The sequence below is a fragment of the Moesziomyces antarcticus genome (assembly GCF_000747765.1).
Source record: "Moesziomyces antarcticus DNA, scaffold: scaffold_v10001, strain JCM 10317, whole genome shotgun sequence".
NCBI lineage: Eukaryota > Fungi > Basidiomycota > Ustilaginomycetes > Ustilaginales > Ustilaginaceae > Moesziomyces > Moesziomyces antarcticus.
Genome location: NW_014639009.1, coordinates 121,762 through 145,671, shown reverse-complemented (window position 1 = coordinate 145,671; position 23,910 = coordinate 121,762). Strand labels below are relative to the sequence as shown.

Below are 23,910 nucleotides of genomic sequence, written 5' to 3'. Positions count from 1 at the left end.
ACGAGTCCAAAAATTGGCATCGCCCAAGCAATGTTCCAAAGCGCGCTCGAAAGCCAACTGGAAGAGGCTCGCAGCAGCTGCCGATCCGACAACGTCAGAACTGCACCTCTCGATCGGGCAGTGTCCCGATTCGGAAAGGGCAGGCCGCCTCCGACCTACAGTAAGCTGATCGACCAGTTCTGACGGCCATTTCTAAGCATACCGAAAAAGACCGGAAAATTGTGGAGAGGAGGAGGCTGCACAAGATCAGGTCAGGAAGAGGCGATTTCGAGGCAGAGCTTCCCGTTGATGCCCGCCAGGCAGGGGTTGCACTCACTCGACCGAGAAGCGTACGCCGCCCTCATTTTGGCTTTTGAGAAGATCAGCTGCAAAGCACAGTTGCCGGGCGGAAGAATTTATCGTCTGGGCATCAACACCACCACATCTCCTCACCACTGCCGGGCTTGTTCATATCCATCACCGCTTCAGCTCGCGTACGAATCGAGCTAGAGATACGGCAAGATGAAGGGCCTCGCATTCCGAAAGCTGTCGAGGACATCGTCGCACCGCAACCACCTGCTCCGAAACCTCGTTTCGTCGCTCATCCAGCATGAACGCATCTCGACAACAGTAGCCAAGGCCAAGGAGGCTGCGCGCGAGGCGGAGAAGATCATCACTCTTGGAAAGCGCGGCTCGGTTCAGGCCGGCTACGGCACGCGCGGCTACCTCTACTCGCAGCAGGAGACGCTGCCCAAGCTGCAGGAGCTTGCACAGCGCTATGCCAACCGCCCCGGCGGCTACACACGCATCCATCTGCACGGCAACAGGAAGGGCGACCATGCGCCACGTGCCATCCTCGAGCTTGTCGACAACCCATTTGACCTGCGCATGCAGATGACCGCACGCACCCTCGCCAAGGAGGTGTACGACCACATCACCAAGCGCGGCGGCGGCGACATCTTGACGGGCAGGCAGTTCGACCTCGCCACCATCGAGCAGGACGAGCGCTTCAACCACTTCACCCGCAAAAACATCACCAAGGTCGTCCAGTACGGCGGCATGGAGGCGAGGGAAAAGCTCGTCACAATGGCGCAGGAGCACCTCTTGAGGCTCAAGGCGACAGTTGCCGTCGAGGGACCCAGGCGCATTGATGAGGACAGGCTCAAGGTGCTCGGAGAGAACAAGTCGCGCGGAAGGCTGCTCACAAAGCCCATGGCAGGCTCCAGGCCACTGGCGGGCCAGGTGGGCGAGGGTCAGCCAGCACCTCTGCCAGGCAAGCAGCGCAACTCGGTCATCCGCATCGGAAAGGGTGCTTTCGCAAAGCGCCTCAACTACCGCAAGCCCGTCATCCCCACATCGTCCTCCTCACGATCTCGAAGCGCGCGCGCATAACGTACGCTGAAGCTGTCAGTCGACCATACTCGAGCCCTTTACAGCATCCGCTCGAGCATCTGTTCCCATGATCACATCGTCCCTTGTAAACTAGCCTCTTCCACTCCCACAATACATCCGGTTTCGTGACCTGATTCGCGCGCTCTCAACCTCTGTGACCGCCCGATGCTTTTAGAGAGAGAGCTCGCCCTGTCTTGTGAAGCTCTGGGACCGACAGTACCGAAAGTGCTGTGGTTGGCACCATGGCAAGCGGAACAGGCTCCGGGATCCGTCACACCGGCGCCTACTTTCAGATTTTGAGCTCACGCCGGAAGACTTGGTTGGCGGAGGCACACGTTATTTTTGGTCGGAAAATCCACTTGTTCGGCTTGGAGCACGCGACCAACAAATCTTCTCGGAACCCTTTCGTTAGCTCATCCTCATCCTCATCCGACTCGACCGCCGTCCTCGCCGGCTTCCACCATCCTCTAGCCGCCTGCGCTACAATCTCTCAGCCAACCGACAGCGCTTGATAGGATCGTACCATCTCAGTGTTCCGCCGACAAGCTGGTTCGATGCTGCCCACCACAACACAGTCCGCATGATCTAGACACCGGATCCGCGGCTGCGTGAACTGGAATGCTCGGCGGCCCGCACCTGGCCGCAAGGGCGGGCGAGCGCGCACTGGCTGCTCGATCCAAGGCGCTGGTGCGCGCCGATGCGCTTGTGCCCGCCTTCTTGTGCCCCGCGATCGAGAGCAAGCCGTCGAGGTGCGTGGCACACCCAACTCCAGGCCCGTCGTCGAGCTCTCAGATTCCGGCTTCAAGCCGAGGCTTGCACGACTTTCCGTTCAAGCAGAGCTCGCTAGCTGCTAGAAGCTTGCCAGTGAAGAAGCCTACTTCAGCTTCCGGCAATGCCTCTCAGGCTGCGGTCGCCCCTCGCGAATGGCAGGCCGACCACATCACAGCTGGCCACGATGCCGGAACAGGCCGATCAGAGCCTCGACGCACACCGCAGAGCAATGCTGTCGGCGACGTTTCCTCAGCACGTACGGACCGCAAAAGTCTGGCGGCACATACCGACAAATCACCCGACTGGACTCGCAAATACCGCAGCAACCGGTGGCGTAGAGAGATGGACTTCAACCGGTATAGCCCACCAATAAGACGACGAAACCTGCCTGAAGACGCACCCGCGCTGTACGAAGACGAGATCAAAGCATCCTCGGCCTGGCTTCCCGAGACGCAATGGAGCTTGGCTCTGCCCGACGACTACCCGCTTCGGCACGAGCTCATGCTCATCCTCGACAGCCTCGATTACATTTCCAAAAACATCTCCGACCCGGACTGCGCCAACATGCTTGCCGAAGCACTGCAACAGGCGCGCGAGCTGATCTGGTCAAAGTCTGACCTGGCTTTGCAGCGACCGGAGGATGTCCATGTGGCGCTGTATCTCGCAGGCAAACTGGCCGAGACCTACGTGAAGCTCGATGCGGATGATTCGCTGGATCAGCTCATCTCGTTTCTCGGATATGTGCACAAGCACATTGGCCCGCTGCCGCTCGCGTGCTTCCATGCACTTGCCGCACGTGCGGGTATAATGCGACGGTACGCGGCCGTGCTCAAGATCTGCCAGGTGGCCGAGGACCACAACGCCGGCCAGCCCGATGCCGAATTGTTGCATCTTCGTCTGCGCGCACTCATCGCTAAATCCACCCCCGCCAGAGTCGCGCGCTACTGGAAGTCATTCGAGCTCGCTGGCGTCACGGTGCCGCGCAAGACATTCGACTTGCTGCTGCGCACGCATGTGCGGCAGCAGAACGTGGCCCAGGTCAACGAGGTGCTCGAGGCCATGCCCCGCCACGGCTACGAGGTCGATGCTCGTGCGTGGCTCACCATCCTGCGCGGCTACCAGACATTCCGACCCACGCTGGCCGCCATGCTCAGGAGAGACGCCAAGATCGTCCAGAGCCCGACGCTGGACGTGGTGAACCGGCTGTTGATGCTGCTCAGCGAGGAGTTGGACGTCGATGGCGCACTGCTCGTTCTGCGCTTGTTCCGCATCCCGTCGGTCGACAAGCTCGAGGCCGACGCCGCAGCTTCCGAGGCCGATGACGACGTCATGATCATTCACGGACCCACGCCAAAGCCGAGTGCGGAGACGTACACCATCTTGACGGGCATGCTCGGACGACTCGGACGCGACGCCGAGGCCCTCGCCTTCTTCCGGCTAGCTTTGGCCGCCGGGTCTGGCCCAGAGATGGACCCAAAGCGCCACTGGACGCTGCAGAAGGCTTCGGCCCACGTGATGAAGGCGCTGTTAAATGCCGGGCATCCCAGACGCGCCATGCGCTTCGCCACGGACGTGCTAGGCTTGCCCTACTTCGGCGTGGCTCCCAACAGACAGGCGCCGGCGGTGGAGTTTGAAATGCCAGAGTCGGAGCTGGTCACGATCGCTGCTAGTTCGATGCACTATCGTGTGCTACTCGAGTGCACGGCGGCGGTGGGCTCTGTCGATGCTGCACGCAGGGTGCTTGTGCATCTGCTCAAGCAAGGGCGTCGAGTCGATCGACAGGTGCTGCAGGGCGTGGCGAGAGTTATCTTCACGAGCATTGATGCCGATGCGCTCGAGTCAATCCGCGTGGTGCGCAGTCTGCTCTCGCGCCAGGACAAGGTGCAGAACGAATCTCGCCAGCAGCGCAAGCAGACACTCTTGACCGCATTGCAGGATCTCGGCGTGTCGGACCGCATCATTCTGGCATCCCAGCACTCGACCGATCTGCCTCGAGAGCAGGCAGGCTCTGCTAGCAAGTCGCAGGCAGCGAAAAGCTCGCGCCGTCCGGATCTCAGCAAAGGCAGCAAGGCAACAAAGGACGAGTTGCGCGACTGGCTCATAGCCGACTCGTCGTCGCTGCTGCGCGATACAGTGTCGACAGCCGAACCCGGCGGACACGCCGATGCGCTCGAGCGTGACCTCAGCCGGCCGCTTTGTCCCGAGGCGTATGCGATGCGTATCCGGGTGTACGCTGTGGTGCGCCGCGACCACGATTCTGCCCAAAAGGTGTACCAAGCCATGCTGATGCATGGTGTGAAGCCCAACATGATGCACATTGCACCGCTGGTCGAAGGCCTTACCGCAAGCGGCAAGCTGCAGGAGGCCCAGCAGCTCAAGCAGAACGCGAGAGAGATCATTGGGTGCCAGCCCACTCTGCGCATCCACACTGCCCTCATTCAAGGATACGTGCGCGCGGGCGATTCGCAAGGTGCGCGCAACGAGCTGCAGGAGCTGGTTGCGAATGGGCATCAGATCGATGACACCATCGCCAACATCATCGAGGCCGCCCAGGCTGCCGAGGGCAAGTTTACGCTCGCCGAGCGGCCGATGAACGAGCCCAAGACGCACAATGTGACGACGAGGTTTCACACGCTGATGCGCATGCGCCGGTACCTGGCTGCGCAGGAGGTGGTGCAGTCGGCACTGGACACCGGGATGCGACCCGACAAGGTGCTGCACGATGCGGTTCGCCGGTCGGTGGGCTATCTGCAAAAGCAGATTGACCAGGCCCAGACGCTGGGTGGAGATAAGGCCGAGGCTTCGCAGGCGGCAGCGAGTGGCAAGGCCGACGGAAGGGCGATGAAACCGCCACCGCTGGCGTCGGATGAAGAGAGGCGGGCACACATCCATGAACTCACGCGGGCGGCCCGGCTGGCGAGCGACAATAAGGAACGTATCACGAGCAACATGCGAAGGCGCTCCAACGCACTGCGCAAGGCGACCAAGGATCACCGCAAAAAGGTGATCCAGCTCATCCTCGATTTCGCCGATGGCAAGCTGCACCAGCAGGCCGGCGTTGCCGGAAATGCCGCGGCCGAAACACGCCCATACGACGACTAGCTCGGGCGGCACTCGACTTCATATCGGCATCCGTCGATGAACAATGGATACCGTGATGGTGTGATGTGATTGCGCGAGATTGGCCTGAGTGGGCGAATGGTCGGACGAACCGTCGGATTGGTTCCTGCATGGCCTGAGCGAGGAAGCTGGTCTCTGCATCCACGGGCATGCTGCACGATCGGGCATACGGGAGAGCACCCTATCTATGCTCGGCAGCCGAGGATGAGCTTGAGACTCTGAGCAAGCGAGGTGGGTTGAACATGGCAGTTGCAAAGGCGATCCATGCAATTGGTGAGGCGACATGAGATGTGGGCTTGGCGCACGGGCGTTGGATGCGTGCACGATAAGGATCCCGTTGGTGATGCTGCAGGCAACGGCTTGATCCACCGCATTGGAACCCGACACGCCGTTCAGCCCAGAGTCGCATAAGTAGCCCGGCTATCAGAGTGGCGGATGGAGGCCACACCAAGCCTCCCTATTTCGCATCCCGAACGTCACTTTTACTCTTGCGAACATGAAGCTCAACACAGCGATCACGGCGATGTATCTGACCCTGACGGGTATCACGTCGGCGGCACCTCTGATGCGCAACGTTGAAGCGGCGGAGGTGTCGCTACCGGAGACTATGCGGTCGTTCGATAGCCACTGGAGCGAGCTGGACGACAAGGTGCAAGAAGCCTCGCAGAAGAAGGCACTTTTCGGCACACGCGAAAAGTGGATCACCGGCGTTGGTGCAGGCCTGACTTTGGCGGGTACAGGTGGCTACATTGCCAGCTCGGTCATACCGATGCAGCTCGCGCACCGTCAAGATGCAGCGAGGGAAAAGCTCCAGGCGGCTGTCGCGCGAGCTGACGCCGCCAAGCAAGCCGAGCAGCTGCGGAGCGCTGCGCATGTGGTCAAACGCGAGTTTGTCGACGCCGCCAAGGAAGCCCAAGGCGCGCTGGAACATGTGGGCGACAACGAGAGCTTTGCGAGTGCGCTCAGCCGATCGCCAAGCGAGCGCCTTTCAGAACTCGACGAGATTCATCCCGTCAAAGTCAAAGAAGATGGCATGCATCGCACACTTGACGCCCAGAGGCCCCCACCCCTCTACGTCTTTGATGCGAAGGGAGATCTGGCGAGCACAGGATACAGGCACGAGCTGTATCGAGGAATGCCTTCGTCGGCCGGATCCGATCCTTCGGAGCGGCTGGCGGCGGTGGAAGCGGCTGTTCTCAGCCTCAAACAGCATCACTACGAAGGCCAGAAGCTGTCACCCTCGACCAAAGCTTTGCTAGGAGTAGGCCTGGTCGGCGCGGTTGGCGGTCTCGCATCGGCCGAGCTGGCGGTTCAGAGTTCGGTCGAGGGCGTCAGGCGGGCTAACGACAGGCTTCCGGACGTGACCAATCTGGACCCTGGGACGTGCGCGCATTTCGCCACGGAGCTCCCCTCGCTCGACTGCTCGAAAGCGCACGGTCGCAAGCTCCGCTGAGCAGCAAGTCCGATCGGAACGAAGCCAAGGCGAGATGGATCCACACGACGAAAGACAACGAACCTTCTGACAACGAGCAACAGATAGGGACGACAGCCAAGTGTAGGCAAATGACAGTTGACAGACGCGCGCGCGGGCCGCAGCTGCCTTCCGCTGCAGCACTTACAAGCACTACTTGCAAGGTCGAGACCGGCGGCGATCCGGCGAGGGTCGAGCCAACCCAGCGCGGAAAAGCGCGTCGGAGCTCAAGCCGCCAGCGCGGAAATGCCGACCCGACCAGAGCACTTGCGATGGCCTGCATGCGTGCACCTCGGCATGGCCCGACGAGATACTATAAGCCTCACGATCTGTATGTTCTCATTGCCCTCACGTACAGCGACGCACGTCATTCTACTCATCCGAACGTGTGCGTGCCAGCAAAGTGAGCGGTGGGCGGTGAACGTGTCGACAGAAGGAAGAAGGCGAAGCGTGCGGTCAGGGTTGCATGGCCTTTGTTTGTGGATTTGTTTGTTGGCGGTGTGGCCAGGCGCGTGGTCGAGGCTGGCACCGCGAGGCCGCCGAGGCGATCTCAGGCGAGTCGAGGCAAAGGCGAATCGAGGCAAAAAAAGGCGGTCACATGCATGCACGTCCACATCTCTCGCGCTTCCAGAGAGGGGACTCGCTGGGCTAGCCGAGACCATCACGTCCTTTTTTCATTTGTTTCGCAACAAAGAAAAACACGCTCATACACGTCGACGGCGGCGAGCCGAGAACAACACCTTTGAAAGCCGGAATCGCTGCACCTCCGAAGCGTGTGATTACACAGAGGGAGCACGGCTCAACCCGAACCGCTAAGTTAGTCGGTCGTCGCGGTCGGCTGTGATACAGCAACGCAAGCAATTGCAACTGAATGCGCCGCATCACCCACGCAGTCGCATCCACCCACCATCCCTGCCTCGATCCGGATTGTGGTGGCGCATACTTGCTTCTACCATCCCACCTGCAGTGCTGCTGGCCAACACCGCACACATCAGCTTCGCACCGCTTCACTGGAGCGTCACCGTCTACACCACCAGCATGCTCTAGTACAGGCCCCATCCGGCTCACTCACCTTCTCCAGTGCATACACTGCGCTCCTCTCAGCCATGTCGGCCACACCCTTCGATCTGCGCATGCCTCGCCTCGAAGGCCATCTTATCCTCAACACCGCCATTCTCTCCGACAGTCCGCAGACCAGCGACCGCACCGCCTGGTCCGAAAAGTGGTGCAGCCTCGAAGATGGCTGTCTGCTCGTCTACCACGATCGCACCGCCGCCATCGTGATGCCCGACGAGCCCATCTGCACCATCGACCTTCGCTCCTTTGCCTATGTTCAGCCAGCACCGCCGCATACAGACGCGCTCTACAACCTCGTCATCAGCTGCACTCCGCTCGAGCCTCCCAAGAGCTCCCGGCTCTTCCGCCCAAAGTCAGCCATGAGCCTCAACCGGCTCCAGTCCGACAGCGTACCGCGTGACCCTACCGATCAGGAGCCTCGTCCCTCCCTCGCTTCGTCCTCGGGGCGCGTAAGCTTTCAGGCACTCAAGTCCGGCACACATACCCCTGTTGTCCTGTCGACCAACTTTGAGCCTCGCACCAGAACCTCTTCCTCCCACTCGAATTCGTGGGCAAAGCTCAGATCGGGATCGCGCAAACTCTACGCCAAAGTCTCTTCGTCATCGAGCTCTACCTTTCGCACCGATAGTCCTGCCGCCTTGGCATCCTCGGCCTCGAGTGTCGCCTCCGTCGCTGACTGGAGCGACATGACCGACGTGTCTTCGAGCGGCGCCCCATCGCCGCGCACTCCGATCTTGTCCAACTTTGGACATAGCTTCGAGCGCGTCTACCTTCGCACGATGTCAGAGGAGGGCTTGGACAGTTGGCTTGAGGCTTTGTCGCGTTCAATCAGCCTGCTCCAGGAAGTCGAAGGCATGCCTGCCCACTTGCTCCTGCCCAAAAAACGCGTGTCGTCGCGACCGTCCCTCGGCAACCTGCCGGGCTTCCGCACACCCGCAAGCTTGTCCAACAGCCCATTGCTGCCAAGCATGGAGCAGGGCGTGGGGACCGCGATCGACGACACAACACCAAAAGCGACGCGCAAGCGGGTGGCGTCGTCTTCCAGCCTCGGCTTGGCCTTGGCCAGCTCCCGAGCACTGCAGCAAGCCGCCTCAGGTCGTCCCAAGGACGTACATACCGCATCGACTCAGCCAAGCCGGACTGCCGAATCCACAGGTGCGGGCAACGTGCTCCCGATGGGTCCACCCGATACCATGCAGCTGCGCTCGGATCGCAAGCACAAGAGATCTATCTCTACCACCTCGTCCTCCTTGTCTTTCTCGGGATCAAGCCCATTCGTGAGCACACGCCGCAACAGCATCTCGAGCACTCGGCTGCTTTCTTCCAGCGTCTCGGTCGCCCGTCCTGCTACGGCTTGTGCTTTTACAACGTCCTTAAGTCAGCCGATGACGGAGGGTAGCGGAGAAGCTACAGAAGCTACTACGAGCGGACTCACAGAGCCCTCTAGTGCCGCCACGATAGCGGCAGATCCCACCGTGCCCACAAGACACCGTCGGTCGGGCTCAATCTTGGCGTTCGGCTCGGCGCGCATCATGGCGTGGCGAGACAACTCTTCCAGTTCTGAAGCCTCAGTCAAGCAAGCCAAAACGGTAGGGCTTGGCCTCGAGATCGGCAGTCAGGATCATGCGCGCGACTCGTCCGAGGCGCGTCGACACGAGCCGTCTAGGGGCCTCAGCAAGCTCAAATCTTTCCGGCTGTTGCCGAAGGGCACATCCTCTGTTCAAGAAACAGGCCGTATGCCTTCATCTGCGAGCGAATATGGCAGCTTCCAGGATCGGGGTTCTGGGCATGGGAATTCGGCACATGATGCCTCGGCTAGAAAGTCGAGGGGAATGACACGCACAGCTTCATTGCTGAGCCTCACTCGGCATACGATCAGCTCGCTGCGTCCAAGGGCGCGGCCGAGCGTCAAACAGGCTTTTGCATCGATGCAGGCGGACGATTCGGCGCACGAGATGCACGCGGATACTTCGATACGCGTAGAGCCGGCCGAGGGCGACTTTAGCTACGAGCTCATCGCGCCTGCACTGGCCGACAGCAGTGCTGACTCGGCGAGTCCCGCGCCTCAACCTCACTGCGCTGTAGTCTCAAGTCCAAGGACCACTAGTCGTGCCGACGCGAGACCGTTGCTGGCTCGTGAAGTGTGCGTCGCCATTCCAGCTGAACAGGCGGGTGACAACTCCGAGATCGGGTTCCAGAGCATGGACGGAGATACGAGCGAATGCCTGGCGACGCCTCCGTTGCCGGTGGAGCGCATTCTGCCGCCAGAGCAGATGATCCAGGCATTTGACCAGCTGCGCGCCGAGGATGCCGCGCGCAGCAGCCGCAGCAGCAGCAGCGACTGGCTGGGACGCATGGAGACGCCGATGCGGCGCGGGAGTGTTGACTGGGCCGCTGCGTGTGCGGGGCGGGAGCGGACGCTGCGAGGCGCGGCATCGCAGACGTTTGCGGTGCGCGGCAGCTCGATGGATCTGCAGGCGCTGTCGCGAGTAGGGGCGACGGGGCCGAGATTGCGCACTTCGACGTCGGCGTGGGATCTGGCGGCGGTGAAGGGTGGTCGTGCGGAGGCGTCGCCGGTTGCAAGGGCCGAGTCGCTCGAGGAGGTGCAGGACGAGAATGTGCGCTCGCTGCCTGCACCGCCGCGTGCGTCCAAGCGGCGGGCGCTTGTCAGCACAGGCGCGGCGGCGTCGCCAAGGCCAAGACCGGCGCCGTTGGGTGATCGGACCAACGCGCTGCAGGTGGCGGGACTGCCGGATGTAGGTGGGCTTTGTATCGACGATCGACGGCCGGCAGCACGGGGCAGGCGCACGCAAGGTGCGGTCACTGCGTAGCAAAACCAGCTTAGAGTCAATTTCACACATTCGGCGCACGCGGCAGACACAGGCACAAGAAGGGTGTGTGTGTGAACAGAGTGGTTGCGTGGGCAAATGGCTATGCGAGGATGGCGGGGGATGGGGAGTGAGCGAGCCAGGCCGCGGTGATTGTGGCGGTTGCAGCGGCTACGACGATCCAAGCAGCGATTGGGAGCTGTGTGTTCTTCGTGGCCATATGCACCGCCGTGCTGTTGTGGGTACGTTCGCTGGATTGTCGCATGTTTGCGGGTAGCAAGCTTTCGAAGAGTGCGGTATTGCAATCGAACGCCGTATTTGCTTCGTCCACCACCTCTTGCATCTGTGCCTTTGTGAGCTGTTGGGCGTGCATTGCTTCTCGAAAGCGGTTCTTGAGGAGGGAGGGGTTGTCGAAAGCGTAGAATGCGAATCCAGCGCCGGTGCGGGGTGTGGGGAAGCGTTTGGTGACCTTGCGAACGATGTGCTGGCCTCCGGAAAGGTCGCCTAGATAGCGGGTGTATGCATGTGCGAGGAGCAGATCTGGGTGGATGTGGGTGAGTCGCTCGACGTAGGCGAGTGTGGCGTGCACTTGGGCGGGATGAAGCAGTGCAATGTGCTCCTCGCCCAGCACTGGCGCTGTAGAGTTGGGGGTGAGGGAGAGCGCCTGTGGTGTGGCGGCTTGAACGAGCGCCAGCAAGCGTGCTCGAGCGAGTGGGTTCTCCGTATCTTCCGGGAATGTTGATGAGGATGGGGTGAGGTTGTCGCGCTCGTGTTCGGCAAGATCCGACAGGCTCGCACCTGTGTGAACGTGGATCGTGTCCAGGTGCGCATGGATATCACCCAGCAATACCGCACTACGCGCCAGGCCCGCCATCAAACCCACATCCTCAAACAGCGGCGCAATCAACGATGTCGACTGTGCATCAATCATGGCAGACTCCAAAACCCTACAAACCCCCCAACATTCATCAGTAATCGAACATCAACAACTCGCGCCGGGGTAAGGGAGGAGGCGACTCACGTGTAGATGCAGGCGAGCATAATGTTGAAGCGGGTATAGTCGGTTCTATCGAAGCTGAGCCCTTCGTGTGCTGCGTCCGAGGCGGTGGCGGTGGTTTGGAGTAGCAACGATACGCCGCGCGACTTTTCCACCGCTCGATGGCTGCGTGCTGTCCCCACACGCAATGCCTCGGATAGCGACAGCCCTTGCGCGTTGGTGTCGGATACGGTCGCGTCAAGACCGTGTAGAGCACGCACGTGTGCGGCAGACGCAGGCAGTATTCCCGCGAACTTTGCGAAGGGACAAGTCATGATCGAAAGCAGGCCGATGCTGAAAAGAGCTTGAGGGGATAGTTGCAGGGGACGAGGCGGTCTATATATGGAGATAAGCGCGTGTGCGGAGTCGCGTCGGGTACAGAGCAAAGCGTCACGCAGTCCGCCGCTAGTTGCACCTTGGTCCGGGGGAAAGGGCGAGTGATGTATTGCTGTCAACGTCCGTGGGCGTGCGGGATGGATGATAGGCGGCTTGCCAAGGGTCTCTTTGGCTCCTATGTTGGGTTGGGCTGAGTCTCGGGTGCGGTGCCTGATCGCGGGTCCAAGAGTGCCTGCCTGCAGATGCCGGGGCTGAGATGCAGCACTCCCGACACGCCTCCATGCAAAATTCGATTTCGCCATGCCACACCCAAAAAAAAAAAAAAAAAAGGCGACGGACTCCACCCCTGCATCCGGTCTAGACGCTCCCCTCCCGTGCAGTGCAATTCCTCGCTCCACCATGCCTGATTGTCCCTCAGCTTCATGTAGCTTCATGGAGGGTGGTCGATGAAGCCACGCCAGAGGTGGACGGAAAAGGACAGAATGACCGTGTGACTTGCAGGGAGCGCCGTCTCGTGTCTCGCAGTCTCGGCGCGGCGTCTGAGGGGTCGAAGTGGCTTGAACAGGCGGGCCGCCAAGCAGGCGTGCTTCGGTGGAGCGATAGCGGCTGGACAGCACCAACGCCGCGCGCGATTCACAAGGTTGCGCGCCTCGGCAAAAGCAGGACCGCACCAATCTAATCTGATAAACCGCAACGCGCTAAGCCCCGGCCTGCTGCATGCTTGCCTGTTCGCGCCGAGGCCACCTGTGCACCGCTCGGTTTGGCAACGCCAAGAAACTCGAGTCACGCTCCGCATTGTCTGCACCTCGGACACGCATCATCGGCGCTTAGTCTGCACAAGTGCTGGAGCTAGAGCGGTACGGTATGCATCGGTGGCTTGCCGGTGATCCAATGCTCTCGACGCTTTCCGACCTCTTCCGCGGTGCAATCTGATTAGATTGGCCCTCGATCTTTGCGGTCACACATGCATGCACGCATCACGCCATTCCCAAAGCCACAACTGTATTATGCGTGAGAGGCCGATGAGCGCGCGGCCCAAGGCAAGCCCTCCTCCGAATCGCACATAAAGTGCTCGGCCATCGTCACGCTCACCTCTTTGCGCTTTGCAAACACCTGCAGTGGACGTGAGAAGCCGAGTCCCGTACCGTAGCCGATGGTCTCAACCAGCCTAAGTCCGAGCGAGTCGAGCAGCCACTCGAAATCGCCGTCGGGCCGCAGCTGCAGCGTCCTGATCTTGTGCCGCATCGTCGGATCGAGGCCGTGCGCAGAGTGGTAGCTCCGCCACTCTTGCCGTTCCAGAAACAGGTGTCCGCCAGGCCGCAGGACGCTGCAGATGCGTGCGAGCAGCTTGCAAAGCCCACGGTCGCCTTGTTGGATGTGCACCCACTTGGTCAGCGATAGTGCTAGCACTACGTCGTACCCTGCCGTGTCCACGGTTTGCAGGAGCGACAGTTCGTGTGGGTCGTAACGGAACGGGCTCGGCGCGTCGCGCGAGTGCAAATTCACCCACTCGGCCGCGACAAAGTCAAGCTGGGGAGGGCAAAGGTGGGCACAATGTACGGCATCTCTCTTCGTATCGGCATCTGCTTCGTCTGCGTCATTGATTCTGCGAGGAGCTGGAACTGCGCCGAACAGGAGCGGAAAGACCGAGGGGAAGAATGCCGCGTCGACCGGCAGGTGTGGTTGTGCCGCACTGGGTGGCTGGCTTGACGTCTCTGGCTGTGCGCCTTGGAGCTCTTCGTCGGGTCGGTGAAGCGAGCGAGCTCTTGCCGCAGCCTCTCTCGCTTGGCTGATCAACGTCGGATCGATGTCGACGCCCGTGACGCAGATCGGTCGCAGCTCTCCCGATGGTTCTTGCCGTGCCAACGTCTGCGCCAGAAGAATGGTGAGCTTACCTGTGTTGCATCCTATATCCAATGCATTTGTGACAGACTGCAAGCCTTTAGGCAGGGAGGAGAGATATCTGAGGATGGCGGCCACACGGCTATCCAGAGCCAGCGCAGGATGGACGTCGGCGGTGCTGGCGGAAGCGTCTAGACCGGCGGGATTGCGGATGTGGTAGTAGCGCTGAAAGTTCCCGTGCACTGGTTTGTCCAGAGGCTGTTTCACGGTGAAAGCATGCTGTTCGCTGCTGTCGTGGCGCATGAAGCCGACGACGAGCCTACGTGCAAAGGGTGGTGTTGCGAGTGGTGGTGAGGCAACGGCCGCCGAAGAATCTCTTGATGGACCCTGCATTTCGACCTTTACGATATGTAAGATCGCTGTAACAGACATGGGAAAATCCTCGCCGTGCTCCACGCTGACGACCGCATGCTTTCATCTCCTCGCAGGCTGGTCGGCAGGCAGCTGCTCTACGCGCGCGCGCTTGGAGCGAAAAAGTGGACGCGCGAATTTGAGCGTGCATTCGGCAGAGGCAGACGCCCAGCGGCGGCACAATGACCCGTCACCTGCAGCTGCGCGCGTGCACAGCCCAAAGATCTCGCGCTTTTCACCACGCTTTGATGCCCCAAAGCGCGAGGCGTCCAGAAGGCGCAATTCTGCCGCTGCAGCTCAGCAGAATCAGTGCAGACGACACGTCGCCCTCCTCATCACCACGTCTGCTCAACTCCACCATCTCCCCTCGGCCGTCCATCCCCTCTCGCTTCCGACACGCTTCCATCTCCCAGTTTCCTGCTGCTCCACTGCATCCTACTCTCATTCGTCCGCATCGCTTCACCGTCCATACGCACTGCCCCCACAATCACATTATCGCCCCCGCGTCCAACTTTGCGTCCAACCTTATCCTCACAACGCTTTTATCTTGCTCCCGCACCAAGCTGTCCGCCGCAAGCTTATGCACGTCCGCGCTGGCGCAAAATTCTAACTTGAATCTCCACCACTCTCTCTCTCTCTCTCTCTTTCTCCACACCAACTTTGCTCGCCGCTCGCACCCTCTGCCACTGCATCATCATGTCGGTCGCCTCCGCATTGCCACTCCTCTCGCCGCTCGTCACACGCATCCTCGAACTCTCGGGATTCCCTCCGCACCTCAAGACGCGCGATCTGCAGCATGCCTTCGCCATCTACGAGGACGACAAGGGCGGCTACAAGATCAAGTGGGTCGACGACACCACCGCGCTCATCATCTTTGCCGACCCGGCCACCGCCAAGAAGGCGTACCTGCGCACCATCATGGCGCCGCCGCAGCAGCTCATCAACGACACCGGCGTGCCTGCCAGGATCAAGCCGTACGATGGCGACGATGCCAGCGCCATCATCTCGAGCGTCTCGAATCGACAGCGCTCGCGCTCCAACGCCGGCGGTGTGATGGGCAGCCCCACCAAGCAGCCCGCCGAGCTTCCCATGCCCGCCACGCCCGACCACTCCAAGCCGCTGCGCGGCCATGCACACACGCCGTCGTTCGGCCGCTCGCTCGGCCACCGGCGTCAGCAGAGCGGCTCCAACCCCAACCTTCCGCCCAAGCCCGTAGCTGCGGCGTTGTTCGATGCGGCCAATGGCGGGCCCTCGCCCGCGAACCGCGTGCTGGCAGGCGTCGATACGCTCAGTGGCATCGCGGGCCTGCCTGCCAATCCGGTGGTTGCGGCGCGCTCGTCGCTCGTCGCCGACTCGCCCACCAAGATGTCGCGCACCAACAGCAACGGCGCAGCCAGCACGGGCTCGGACGCGATCGAGTCGGAGCTGGCGAGTCTGTCGCTCGTGAGCACCGCTTCGGCATCGCGCACTGCTACGCCGGATGGGTTGATGGCAGCAGCACCCATCGGCAATGCAGCCAAACGGTTCAGTCCCGCGAGCGCACCAAGTGCGTTGCGTCAGTCGCCACTACCGCGCGGCCAAACAGGTGCAGCACCCCAGTCGACCACAGTGGGATGAGCTCGCGCGCGCGGCGGGGGATAGTGTGGGCCGCATAAATGTCCGGCCCGCACACCGAATCCTACTCGTCCATTCACACTGGTGATCTTGTTACTCATGCACACCTAATCTCACATATACCTTTGGTCGCGCATAACTCTTTGACACTTGATCGTGTGCGATTCTTAGCAAGGAGTGGGGGTTTAGTGGCCGAAGATTTCGCTATCCCAGTCGCCGCGCGATTTCTTACGGGACGAACGGCGGACTTTACGCTCTGGCGGGTGGAGGGAGCTCTGGAAGCCGTCGCCGTCGCCATCGGTGTTGGTGGGGGTGGGTTTGCGTTGGGGGGTGGAGTTGAGGTTGGTGCGTGGATTGGTGAGGCGGGTCTTGGTGGTTGCGGGGGTGTTCCATTTGTTGGCATAGTTGATGCTGATTTGTTTCTGCTGTCTGCGCGTCGGCGTGACCAAGTTGGGCGAGATGAGTCGATACGATGCCATGCCCACATCAACTGGCTTTCCACCAGCGTCCATATCCCCATACAGCTCCGCAAGAATCGCATCCGCATCTTCGTCGTCCACTCCGACGAGTTGAACCTGCTGCTGCGAACGATTCAGCTTGCTCGGCGCCCGAATCGTAAGCTTCTCCATCAAATCCACCTCTTCCGCGCCAGATTGGTACTCGAGAGCCGTGAGAGGGTTGAGCGCTTTGATCACCGACCGAGAACGAGGCGGGTGCGGGAAGAGATCGCCTTGCTTGCTCTTGCGTGCGTCCTGGTAGGCCTGTTTGCCAGCAGCCTTGCTGATCGTAAACCGCTCGATGTTGCCGGAGCTACAGCACGCGTCGAATGTCACATGTCCACCCTTCTTGAGCGGAGGCTTGATCAGCCGTGGCCACGCGTACGACTCGAGCCGCATCGCCAGCTCCTCGCCCGCCGTAGGCATCGTCACGCCAATCATCCCATCCTCCCCCAAAGCCCCTTCGGCCACATTGTCGGCGGCTACAAGGCTCGAGGCGCTGCTCGACGGCAGTGAAGAGCGCACCGAGGCCATGATGGTATCCAGCTGCTCGGGCGTCAGTTGTGCCGTAGAAGGCGAGCCGTTGGGCTGCATCTCGGCCTTGAGCGCGTCGGGGAGCAGCTTGAGCAGCTCGTCCATGGCTTGTTGGTCGCTCATCTCGCCGTCCGCGTCCGCCTTCTCGTGCGCACGCTCCGGCGCAGCGATGGCGGCGCTGGCATCCACTTCTTCAAGCTGCCTGCGCTTGCCAGCATCGAGCTTAGCGCTGCGAATCAGATCGAGGATGCCAGACTTGGTGCTGCTGGCCTCGTCTGCCATTTCGGCCGCGATGCGCTGGACATTCTTTCTGCCCTGCTTTGCCGCCCTCCTCTGCGCCTCGCTCAGCAGGCCCGGTCTTGGTCCACGGCGCACCACGACATACGAGTAGGCCACATTCTCTTCTCCCCTATCCGAGTGTTTGGTGCGCCTGAGGAACGTCGGTGTATGGTAACGCGCAAAGAACCCGCACACGTCGTTCGACTTGAACGGATTGCCCATATCCGCCCTTGCGCCCACCGCGGCGGCGACCGAGCTGCCGATGGCAAACGGATGCAGCAGAGGACACGGCTTGTCGTGCGAGCACGGCGCCACCACATGCACCCCCTGGTCTCCCGCCGCCTGTCGACCGAGCTCGAGCAGCTGTGCGCGCGCCGAGGCCACACTTGCAAATCCGCGCGGCGTGGCCGCATCGATGATGACCATCACCTCGGCGCCCGAGTCCCACAGCGCCTGCACCGCCTCGAAACGGTTTGCATCGTTGGTCATCAGGCTGAGCGCAAACGCAGACAGCGCAAGCGACCGCCCGCCCGCCGCTGCCCCCACAAGGTCCTTGGCAAGAGGCACCGATTGGAACGTCTTGTCCACCGACGCCATCGCCGACGGAGCGCCGGAAAAGTACTCGACCTCAGCCTGCGCATCTTGCTCGTCGATCTCGACCTCATCCGCTTCCGTGGAGTCCTGCTCGTAGTACGTCACGCCATCGACGACGATCTCCTCGCCCTCGTCTTTGAGCTTCACGTCGCGTGCGGCGGGCCTGATGTCCGCGGGGGAGGCATTGGACGCCGAGGACTGCGCCACCTTCTTGCCGCTCTTGAGCAGGTTCGGCCTGCGGTCAAAGCCGTGGTAGTGCTGCAGCGACGTGGGGCTGTGCGGGTCCGCATCGTCCTGGCGAAAGACCTGCGCCGCCGCCCACAGCCCTTCACCCGCGGCACAGTCAAAGTCGAGCACGGTCTGCGGCGTCCATGTGGGCAGGACAGCTTCCAGATCCGCATCCGCCTCCTGCACGGGTCCACGGTGGGACAGACGCTGTCGCACTTCCGAGAAGACGGCGAGGATGGCTGCGTAGCGCTGGGGCGATACGGTGGCGAGGTGGAGGAGCGACGAGCGCTTGGGTGGGATGTGTGCCGCTTCGGCGAGGTGCTCCTGCGGATCGGTGAGGTGCGCAAGCTTGAGGTGATCCACACGCAGCAGCTTGGGATCGTTGGCGGCCGCAATCAGCTGCGAGATCGCCCAGGCGACGTACTCGGGCAGATAGATCGACGAGGTCGAGGTGCCTGCGGGCGCAGCGTAGGCCAGTGCCGCTTCGTCGTCGTCTCCCTCGCTCGTCGAACGCGCGAGCTGGTCGGCGCTGGATTGAAGCGCAGTCGGCGGCGCATAGGCCACGTGTCTGCTGGTGCCGAATCGAGCTGCGCGCGAGCGGCGCGCTTGGGACGAGCTGAGCCGGAGCTGGGCGTTGGAATCTGACGGCTCCGAGAGCAGCTGCTGCGATCGGCCCAGGTTGTTGGCTTGTTGGCGTGCGGCGTACGAGGGTCCTGCGAGCGGTGGACCGCCGGCGGAAAGACGCTCGGATGCAGTGGCAGAGGCTTCAGCCGCCTTGGCCAGCGACTCTGCGCGCGAGGCTCGTGCTGATGGAGTCGTGGAGAGCGCGCGGTGCGAAAGCGAAGGGCGGTTCAGGTGGGCAGCCTGGCCCAGCCTGCGAGTGCGCAGGACAGCCTTCATTCTGCCAATCAGTGATGATGATGGTGGGTGGCAGTGGCGGCTCGTCGAGGTGGAGGGTGCAAGAAGAAGAAAAAAAAAGTTGCCGAAATCCGGGCTTCCGCTGCTGAGCAGCGCCGGATTGGAAATCACAAAAATGTGGCACTTTCGCCGCACTGAGCTTTCGAAGGCGTTGGACCCTGAAACTCCACGTTGTCGTTCGACCACCAGCATCCACTCCCACCTCTGCTTAACGTCTTTTGCACGACCATGAACAAATTCTAGGCCAGATCAGACCAGCGACGATGTGGAGCGCATGGCCGTGGTCCAGAAGAAGCGGCTCGGGCTATCCACAACGCGAGTGCTTCTTCTGCCGCACCACGAGCACCATCCTGCCTCCATACACGCCCGACTCGCCTTTGGACGGGAGCCATCCTAGCCACGTCGATGGACGGAGCTCTCAGCTGGCCACTTCATCGACGACCACCATCTCGACGGGAACGCCGTTCAACTGGTACTGCTCCAGCTGCCACTGCCAGAATGTAGCCACGCAAGATGGAGAGCCGGTGCAGCAGTACACGCGCCCAATGTGGGACGAAGCGTGGAATCGCGACCGCAATCAGCTCCTACGTCACACACGACCGAGAACGCCTTTGACCCCAAAGCGCACCGTGGCATCAACAGCATGCTCGATACAGCCTAGCAGCACGACGAAAGACGGCGACCGCTTCGTGTTCTGCCATACGTGCCAGACCAACCAGGTGCTCACGCTCAACATGCTTGCCGACTACCTGCCCAGCGAGGATGATCCAGGATACGATGCGAAACTTGCGCAGCTGCCAGAGTACGAGGCGTCGATTGCAGCCCGATACCCGCCGGTGTGCGCGCAATGTGCGCCAAGAGTGCAGCAACGCATCTCGGAGCGCGACGGATATGCGCGCAGCTGGAGCCTGGGCAAGTGGCTCGAGCTCAAGAAGACGGCGAGCAGTGCAGATGTTGCAGCTGCATCTCGGCTAGCATCGCCTGCTCGCAGCAGCACTCCGTTGCGAGCTGCCGCGCTCTCGAAGGGCGACTCGACGCCTGTGGAGCAACAACATGGCGATCCGCCGATGCGTGCAGCGAGCCTTTGGAGCGCGACAACGACGTCCACACCCGCATGGATTCTCTTTGCGCTCATCACTGGCAGCATATGGGGCGTCTATCTGCTAGCTGCTTTGCGACCGGAAGCGGTGCTGCGCGGAATGGACGAAATGTACGAGGCGAGGCGGAGGGGGTTGCTAGCTGTGGTGTGCGTGGCATTGCTGCTGCTGCACTGCGTACGGATGCAGCCAATGCAGCGATCGATTGAATCGGCGCACGCGCGCAACATCCGCGTCCAAGTGGACGGTCTTGACACATGGCGCGCCACGCAGCGTGTCATGCTCGCGCTTCGCACGGCAGTGCTCGTTGTGGCGGCGTGGCGAATCGGGCATTCCGTTTCGCTCTTTTCAGCGCTGCGGCGATCGACTGCGATGGATCGAGATGGAGTGGTGTTGTTGCGGCAGGCGGCGGCTGCGTTGCTGGCGAGCGAGATGGGGCTCACTGCGTACGCTGCGTGCCAGCTCAGCGTGCGGCTGCCGAAACCACTGCAGCTCGTGTCGCAGCCCATCGTGGCGACCGACCATCCGAGCCATTCGTCGGCGGATCCGCTTCTCACGAGTCTCAGTCTGGACGATCAGCCCAAGCCCAACTGCTTCGCCGCCGCTGCCACGACGATTGGGGTGCTTCAAGACGCGTTTGGCGACGACGACGGCGTGGCGGTGCCGCGCGTGCTGCGCGATGCGGACGGCGACGCGGTGATGGAAGAAGTGGCAACGTACAGTGCACGACGTCGGATGTCGAGCTCATCCGACGAAGACATGGACGACGTGGCGCGTAACTCGGGATCTTCGTGGTTCAATGTTGCACCAAAACCACCGCGAGCTCTGGGCGAAAGCGGCGCTTACGACCACTTTCAACTCGGGCCGCAACGCTTCTGGGAGCCGCAGAATCCGACGGGCCTCGAAGATGTATTTGGCCGAGCCGTATCGCTCGACGACACGCCCGAGCGCACCAGTCGAGACCAGGCTCGCAATGCGTCGGCGAGGTGGAGCCAATGGTTCGGCTTTGCCTGAATCACGAATCCACAACGCCGTACCCGCACAGCATAGCTGCAGCGCAATTTCAATCTGACATCGGTAGAGTTTTGTTTTCAAGATGTGAGATCGACGCCGGGCGGAGTGGAGGTTGGGTTTCGGGTTTAGCGAGGCAGCGAGGCAGCGAGGCAGCGAGTGCGAAAGGAAAGGTTCGGGCGGAGGATTTTTCGGAAGGATCGTGTTCGGGAGGTCACGGATCGCAAGCGTCCAAAAAAAAAAAGTGGTGGGAATTTCGCCAGGCTTCCACCCGGTCCTCGGCCCCTGCAGGATCAAAGTTACACAGAGGAGCGGCACATGCAGTTGCAAGATCCAAGCGTCCGTGCTACTCGGAGCATTGCACACGCTCACTTCGAGCTTCGATCTTGAGCAGAAAGGTTTGGCTTCTAAGCATGCTTTGCTGAATCAGACACGGATCGAATTGGTCAGGACTGGCGGAGTGCGATCCGGGACGAGGTGGGGAGCGATGAGGAGCATGCGTGGGTCGCAAGTTGCGGAGAGTTCAAGGCGAGAGCGAGAAAGAGAGAGCGTGAGAGAGTCGCCGAGCAGATCCGGTCGAACTCCAACAAGCACGCCGGTCCAAACGCACCGTCATCCTCATCAGCGCCGTGAATCTTCCTGCCGCTTCTCTCTCTCCACCCACATCCTCCCTCTTCGCACACACGCACACACACACACGCCTGTCCAAAATGGTCGCTCGATCGGTCGCTCTTCGATCCCTCAGGGTAAGTCTCTCAAATCCACCCGCTGCCATGGCTCAGAGCAACGTGGACACAGCGAACCAACACCCCCTCGCACGAGGATGGAGGGAGTAGCTTGGGAAAAGGCGGCACAAAATCAGGAAGGACAGGCGAAAGGCTGCCGTTTAAAATTGATTTTTCGCATCGCCAACGATTCTCCCTTTTGTTGCGGCACAAATACGCTCCGATGCTGCTCTCCAATGCGGAAGTAGCGGCAATGCTCGCACCAACACCTTTGGTGGAGCATTGCGTCTCCTGTGCATGCGGAGCACCACCATCGGAAAGATGCGGGGGTGCATGAATCGCCCAAACGCGGCGGCTGGATCCGGTGCAAAGGTGCTCTCTCGCGCTTGGGTGCACGGCCCAGCACGCGCCAAGTTACGCCTCGCTACGCCGCCCAGTTGGCCCGTCCGCCGCAGCCGCTCGTCCTCGTTGCTCACTCCTTCATCACCATCATCATCCTCAACCATCTCGTGCTAACGCTGCACTTGCACTCTTTTTCGTTACCAGGGATCTGCTCGCGTCGCCCCGCGTCTCACCATCGCCTCTGCTCGCCCCGCCATCGCCCGCGCCTTTGCCTCCTCCGCATTCACCATGTCTGAGGGCAAGTTCCGCTCCGAAAAGGACACCTTCGGCCCGCTCCAGGTGCCCGCCGACCGCTACTGGGGCGCCCAGACCCAGCGCTCCCTCCAGAACTTTGACATTGGAGGACCCCAGGAGCGCATGCCCGAGCCGCTCATCGAGGCCTTTGGCGTGCTCAAGAAGGCCGCCGCCACCGTCAACAAGCAGTTTGGCCTCGACGCCAAGGTCGCCGACGCCATCTGCCAGGCCGCCGACGAGGTCATCGCCGGCAAGCTCCACTCCCACTTCCCCCTCGTCGTCTTCCAGACCGGCTCGGGCACCCAGACCAACATGAACGTCAACGAGGTCATCAGCAACCGCGCCATTGAGATCCTCGGCGGCGAGCTCGGCAGCAAGAACCCCGTCCACCCCAACGACCACGTCAACATGAGCCAGTCCTCCAACGACACCTTCCCCACCGCCATGCACGTCGCCTCGGTCACCCAGATCACCAACAACCTCATCCCCGCCCTCGAGCTCCTCCGCGCCGCCCTCGACAAGAAGCGCGCCGAATTCGACGACATCATCAAGATCGGTCGCACCCACCTCCAGGACGCCACGCCGCTCACCCTCGGCCAGGAGTTCTCCGGCTACGTCAAGCAGGTCGACAACGCCATCCTCCGCGTCCAGGCCGTGCTGCCGCGCCTCTCGCAGCTCGCCCAGGGCGGCACCGCCGTCGGCACCGGCCTCAACACCTACATTGGCTTCGACAAGAAGGTGGCCGCCGAGATCTCCAACATCACCGGCCTCGCCTTTGAGACCGCCGAGAACAAGTTTGAGGCGCTTGCGGCGCACGATGCCATTGTCGAGGCGAGCGGTGCGCTCAACACGGTCGCCGTCTCGTTTATGAAGATCGCCAACGACATCCGCTACCTCGGCTCGGGTCCTCGCTGTGGACTCGGCGAGCTGAGTCTGCCGGAGAACGAGCCGGGCTCGTCGATCATGCCGGGCAAGGTGAACCCTACGCAGTGTGAGGCGCTTACCATGGTTGCTGCGCAGGTCATGGGTAACAACACCACCATCTCGGTGGCTGGTTCGTACGGTCAGTTTGAGCTGAACGTCTTCAAGCCCGTGTTGGTCAAGAACCTGCTCCAGTCGATTAGACTGTTGGCGGACGGTGCACGATCGTTTACCAACAACTGCGTGGTGGGCATCGAGGCGAACCGCGATACGATCAACAAGATCCTGAACGAGTCGCTCATGCTCGCCACCATCCTCAACTCGCACCTCGGCTACGACAATGTCGCTGCCGCCGCCAAGAAGGCACACAAGGAGGGCACCAAGCTCGTCGACGCCACCGTCGCGCTCGGTCTCATGACCGAGGAGGAGTTCAAGAAGATTGTTCGTCCCGAGTTCATGCTCGGCCCCACCGAGTACAAGCCCAAGAACTAGAGCCGAGCCGGTGTTCTCAAGTGCGGCAATCCGAAAATGCGTTTGATAGATGCGTCACAAGTACAGGTGTGTGCGTGATCGATTGTCCAGTTTGACACGCG

General features: G+C 61.4%; 10 protein-coding genes across 10 annotated transcripts; 7 read left to right on the top strand and 3 right to left on the bottom strand.

Moving 5' to 3' along the window:
- Positions 1-501: 501 nt before the first annotated feature.
- On the top strand, positions 502-1,371 carry PAN0_001d0056 (mitochondrial ribosomal protein L17; the record flags this gene model as incomplete). The annotated part of the gene is made up of 1 exon (XM_014803676.1): positions 502-1,371. One exon carries the CDS (start codon positions 502-504, stop codon positions 1,369-1,371), a length of 870 nt encoding a protein of 289 aa, XP_014659162.1.
- Positions 1,372-1,989: 618 nt separating this feature from the next.
- On the top strand, positions 1,990-5,244 carry PAN0_001d0055 (uncharacterized protein; the record flags this gene model as incomplete). Its single annotated transcript, XM_014803675.1, has 1 exon — positions 1,990-5,244. One exon carries the CDS (start codon positions 1,990-1,992, stop codon positions 5,242-5,244), a length of 3,255 nt encoding a protein of 1,084 aa, XP_014659161.1.
- Positions 5,245-5,758: 514 nt separating this feature from the next.
- On the top strand, positions 5,759-6,715 carry PAN0_001d0054 (uncharacterized protein; the record flags this gene model as incomplete). The annotated part of the gene is made up of 1 exon (XM_014803674.1): positions 5,759-6,715. One exon carries the CDS (start codon positions 5,759-5,761, stop codon positions 6,713-6,715), a length of 957 nt encoding a protein of 318 aa, XP_014659160.1.
- A 1,124-nt stretch (positions 6,716-7,839) lies between these two features.
- On the top strand, positions 7,840-10,641 carry PAN0_001d0053 (uncharacterized protein; the record flags this gene model as incomplete). The annotated part of the gene is made up of 1 exon (XM_014803673.1): positions 7,840-10,641. The coding sequence occupies one exon, from the start codon at positions 7,840-7,842 to the stop codon at positions 10,639-10,641; it is 2,802 nt and encodes a 933-aa protein (XP_014659159.1).
- Positions 10,642-10,741: 100 nt separating this feature from the next.
- PAN0_001c0052 (heme oxygenase-like protein) lies at positions 10,742-11,949 on the bottom strand (the record flags this gene model as incomplete). Its single annotated transcript, XM_014803672.1, has 2 exons — positions 10,742-11,585; positions 11,660-11,949. The coding sequence occupies 2 exons, from the start codon at positions 11,947-11,949 to the stop codon at positions 10,742-10,744; spliced, it is 1,134 nt and encodes a 377-aa protein (XP_014659158.1).
- A 1,066-nt stretch (positions 11,950-13,015) lies between these two features.
- Positions 13,016-14,284, bottom strand: PAN0_001c0051 (methyltransferase C2A9.10; the record flags this gene model as incomplete). The annotated part of the gene is made up of 1 exon (XM_014803671.1): positions 13,016-14,284. One exon carries the CDS (start codon positions 14,282-14,284, stop codon positions 13,016-13,018), a length of 1,269 nt encoding a protein of 422 aa, XP_014659157.1.
- A 675-nt stretch (positions 14,285-14,959) lies between these two features.
- On the top strand, positions 14,960-15,880 carry PAN0_001d0050 (uncharacterized protein; the record flags this gene model as incomplete). Its single annotated transcript, XM_014803670.1, has 1 exon — positions 14,960-15,880. One exon carries the CDS (start codon positions 14,960-14,962, stop codon positions 15,878-15,880), a length of 921 nt encoding a protein of 306 aa, XP_014659156.1.
- A 182-nt stretch (positions 15,881-16,062) lies between these two features.
- PAN0_001c0049 (Rsm22-domain-containing protein) lies at positions 16,063-18,909 on the bottom strand (the record flags this gene model as incomplete). Its single annotated transcript, XM_014803669.1, has 1 exon — positions 16,063-18,909. One exon carries the CDS (start codon positions 18,907-18,909, stop codon positions 16,063-16,065), a length of 2,847 nt encoding a protein of 948 aa, XP_014659155.1.
- A 281-nt stretch (positions 18,910-19,190) lies between these two features.
- Positions 19,191-21,038, top strand: PAN0_001d0048 (uncharacterized protein; the record flags this gene model as incomplete). The annotated part of the gene is made up of 1 exon (XM_014803668.1): positions 19,191-21,038. The coding sequence occupies one exon, from the start codon at positions 19,191-19,193 to the stop codon at positions 21,036-21,038; it is 1,848 nt and encodes a 615-aa protein (XP_014659154.1).
- Positions 21,039-21,745: 707 nt separating this feature from the next.
- On the top strand, positions 21,746-23,809 carry PAN0_001d0047 (fumarate hydratase; the record flags this gene model as incomplete). Its single annotated transcript, XM_014803667.1, has 2 exons — positions 21,746-21,781; positions 22,307-23,809. The coding sequence occupies 2 exons, from the start codon at positions 21,746-21,748 to the stop codon at positions 23,807-23,809; spliced, it is 1,539 nt and encodes a 512-aa protein (XP_014659153.1).
- Between the last annotated feature and the right edge of the window lie 101 nt (positions 23,810-23,910).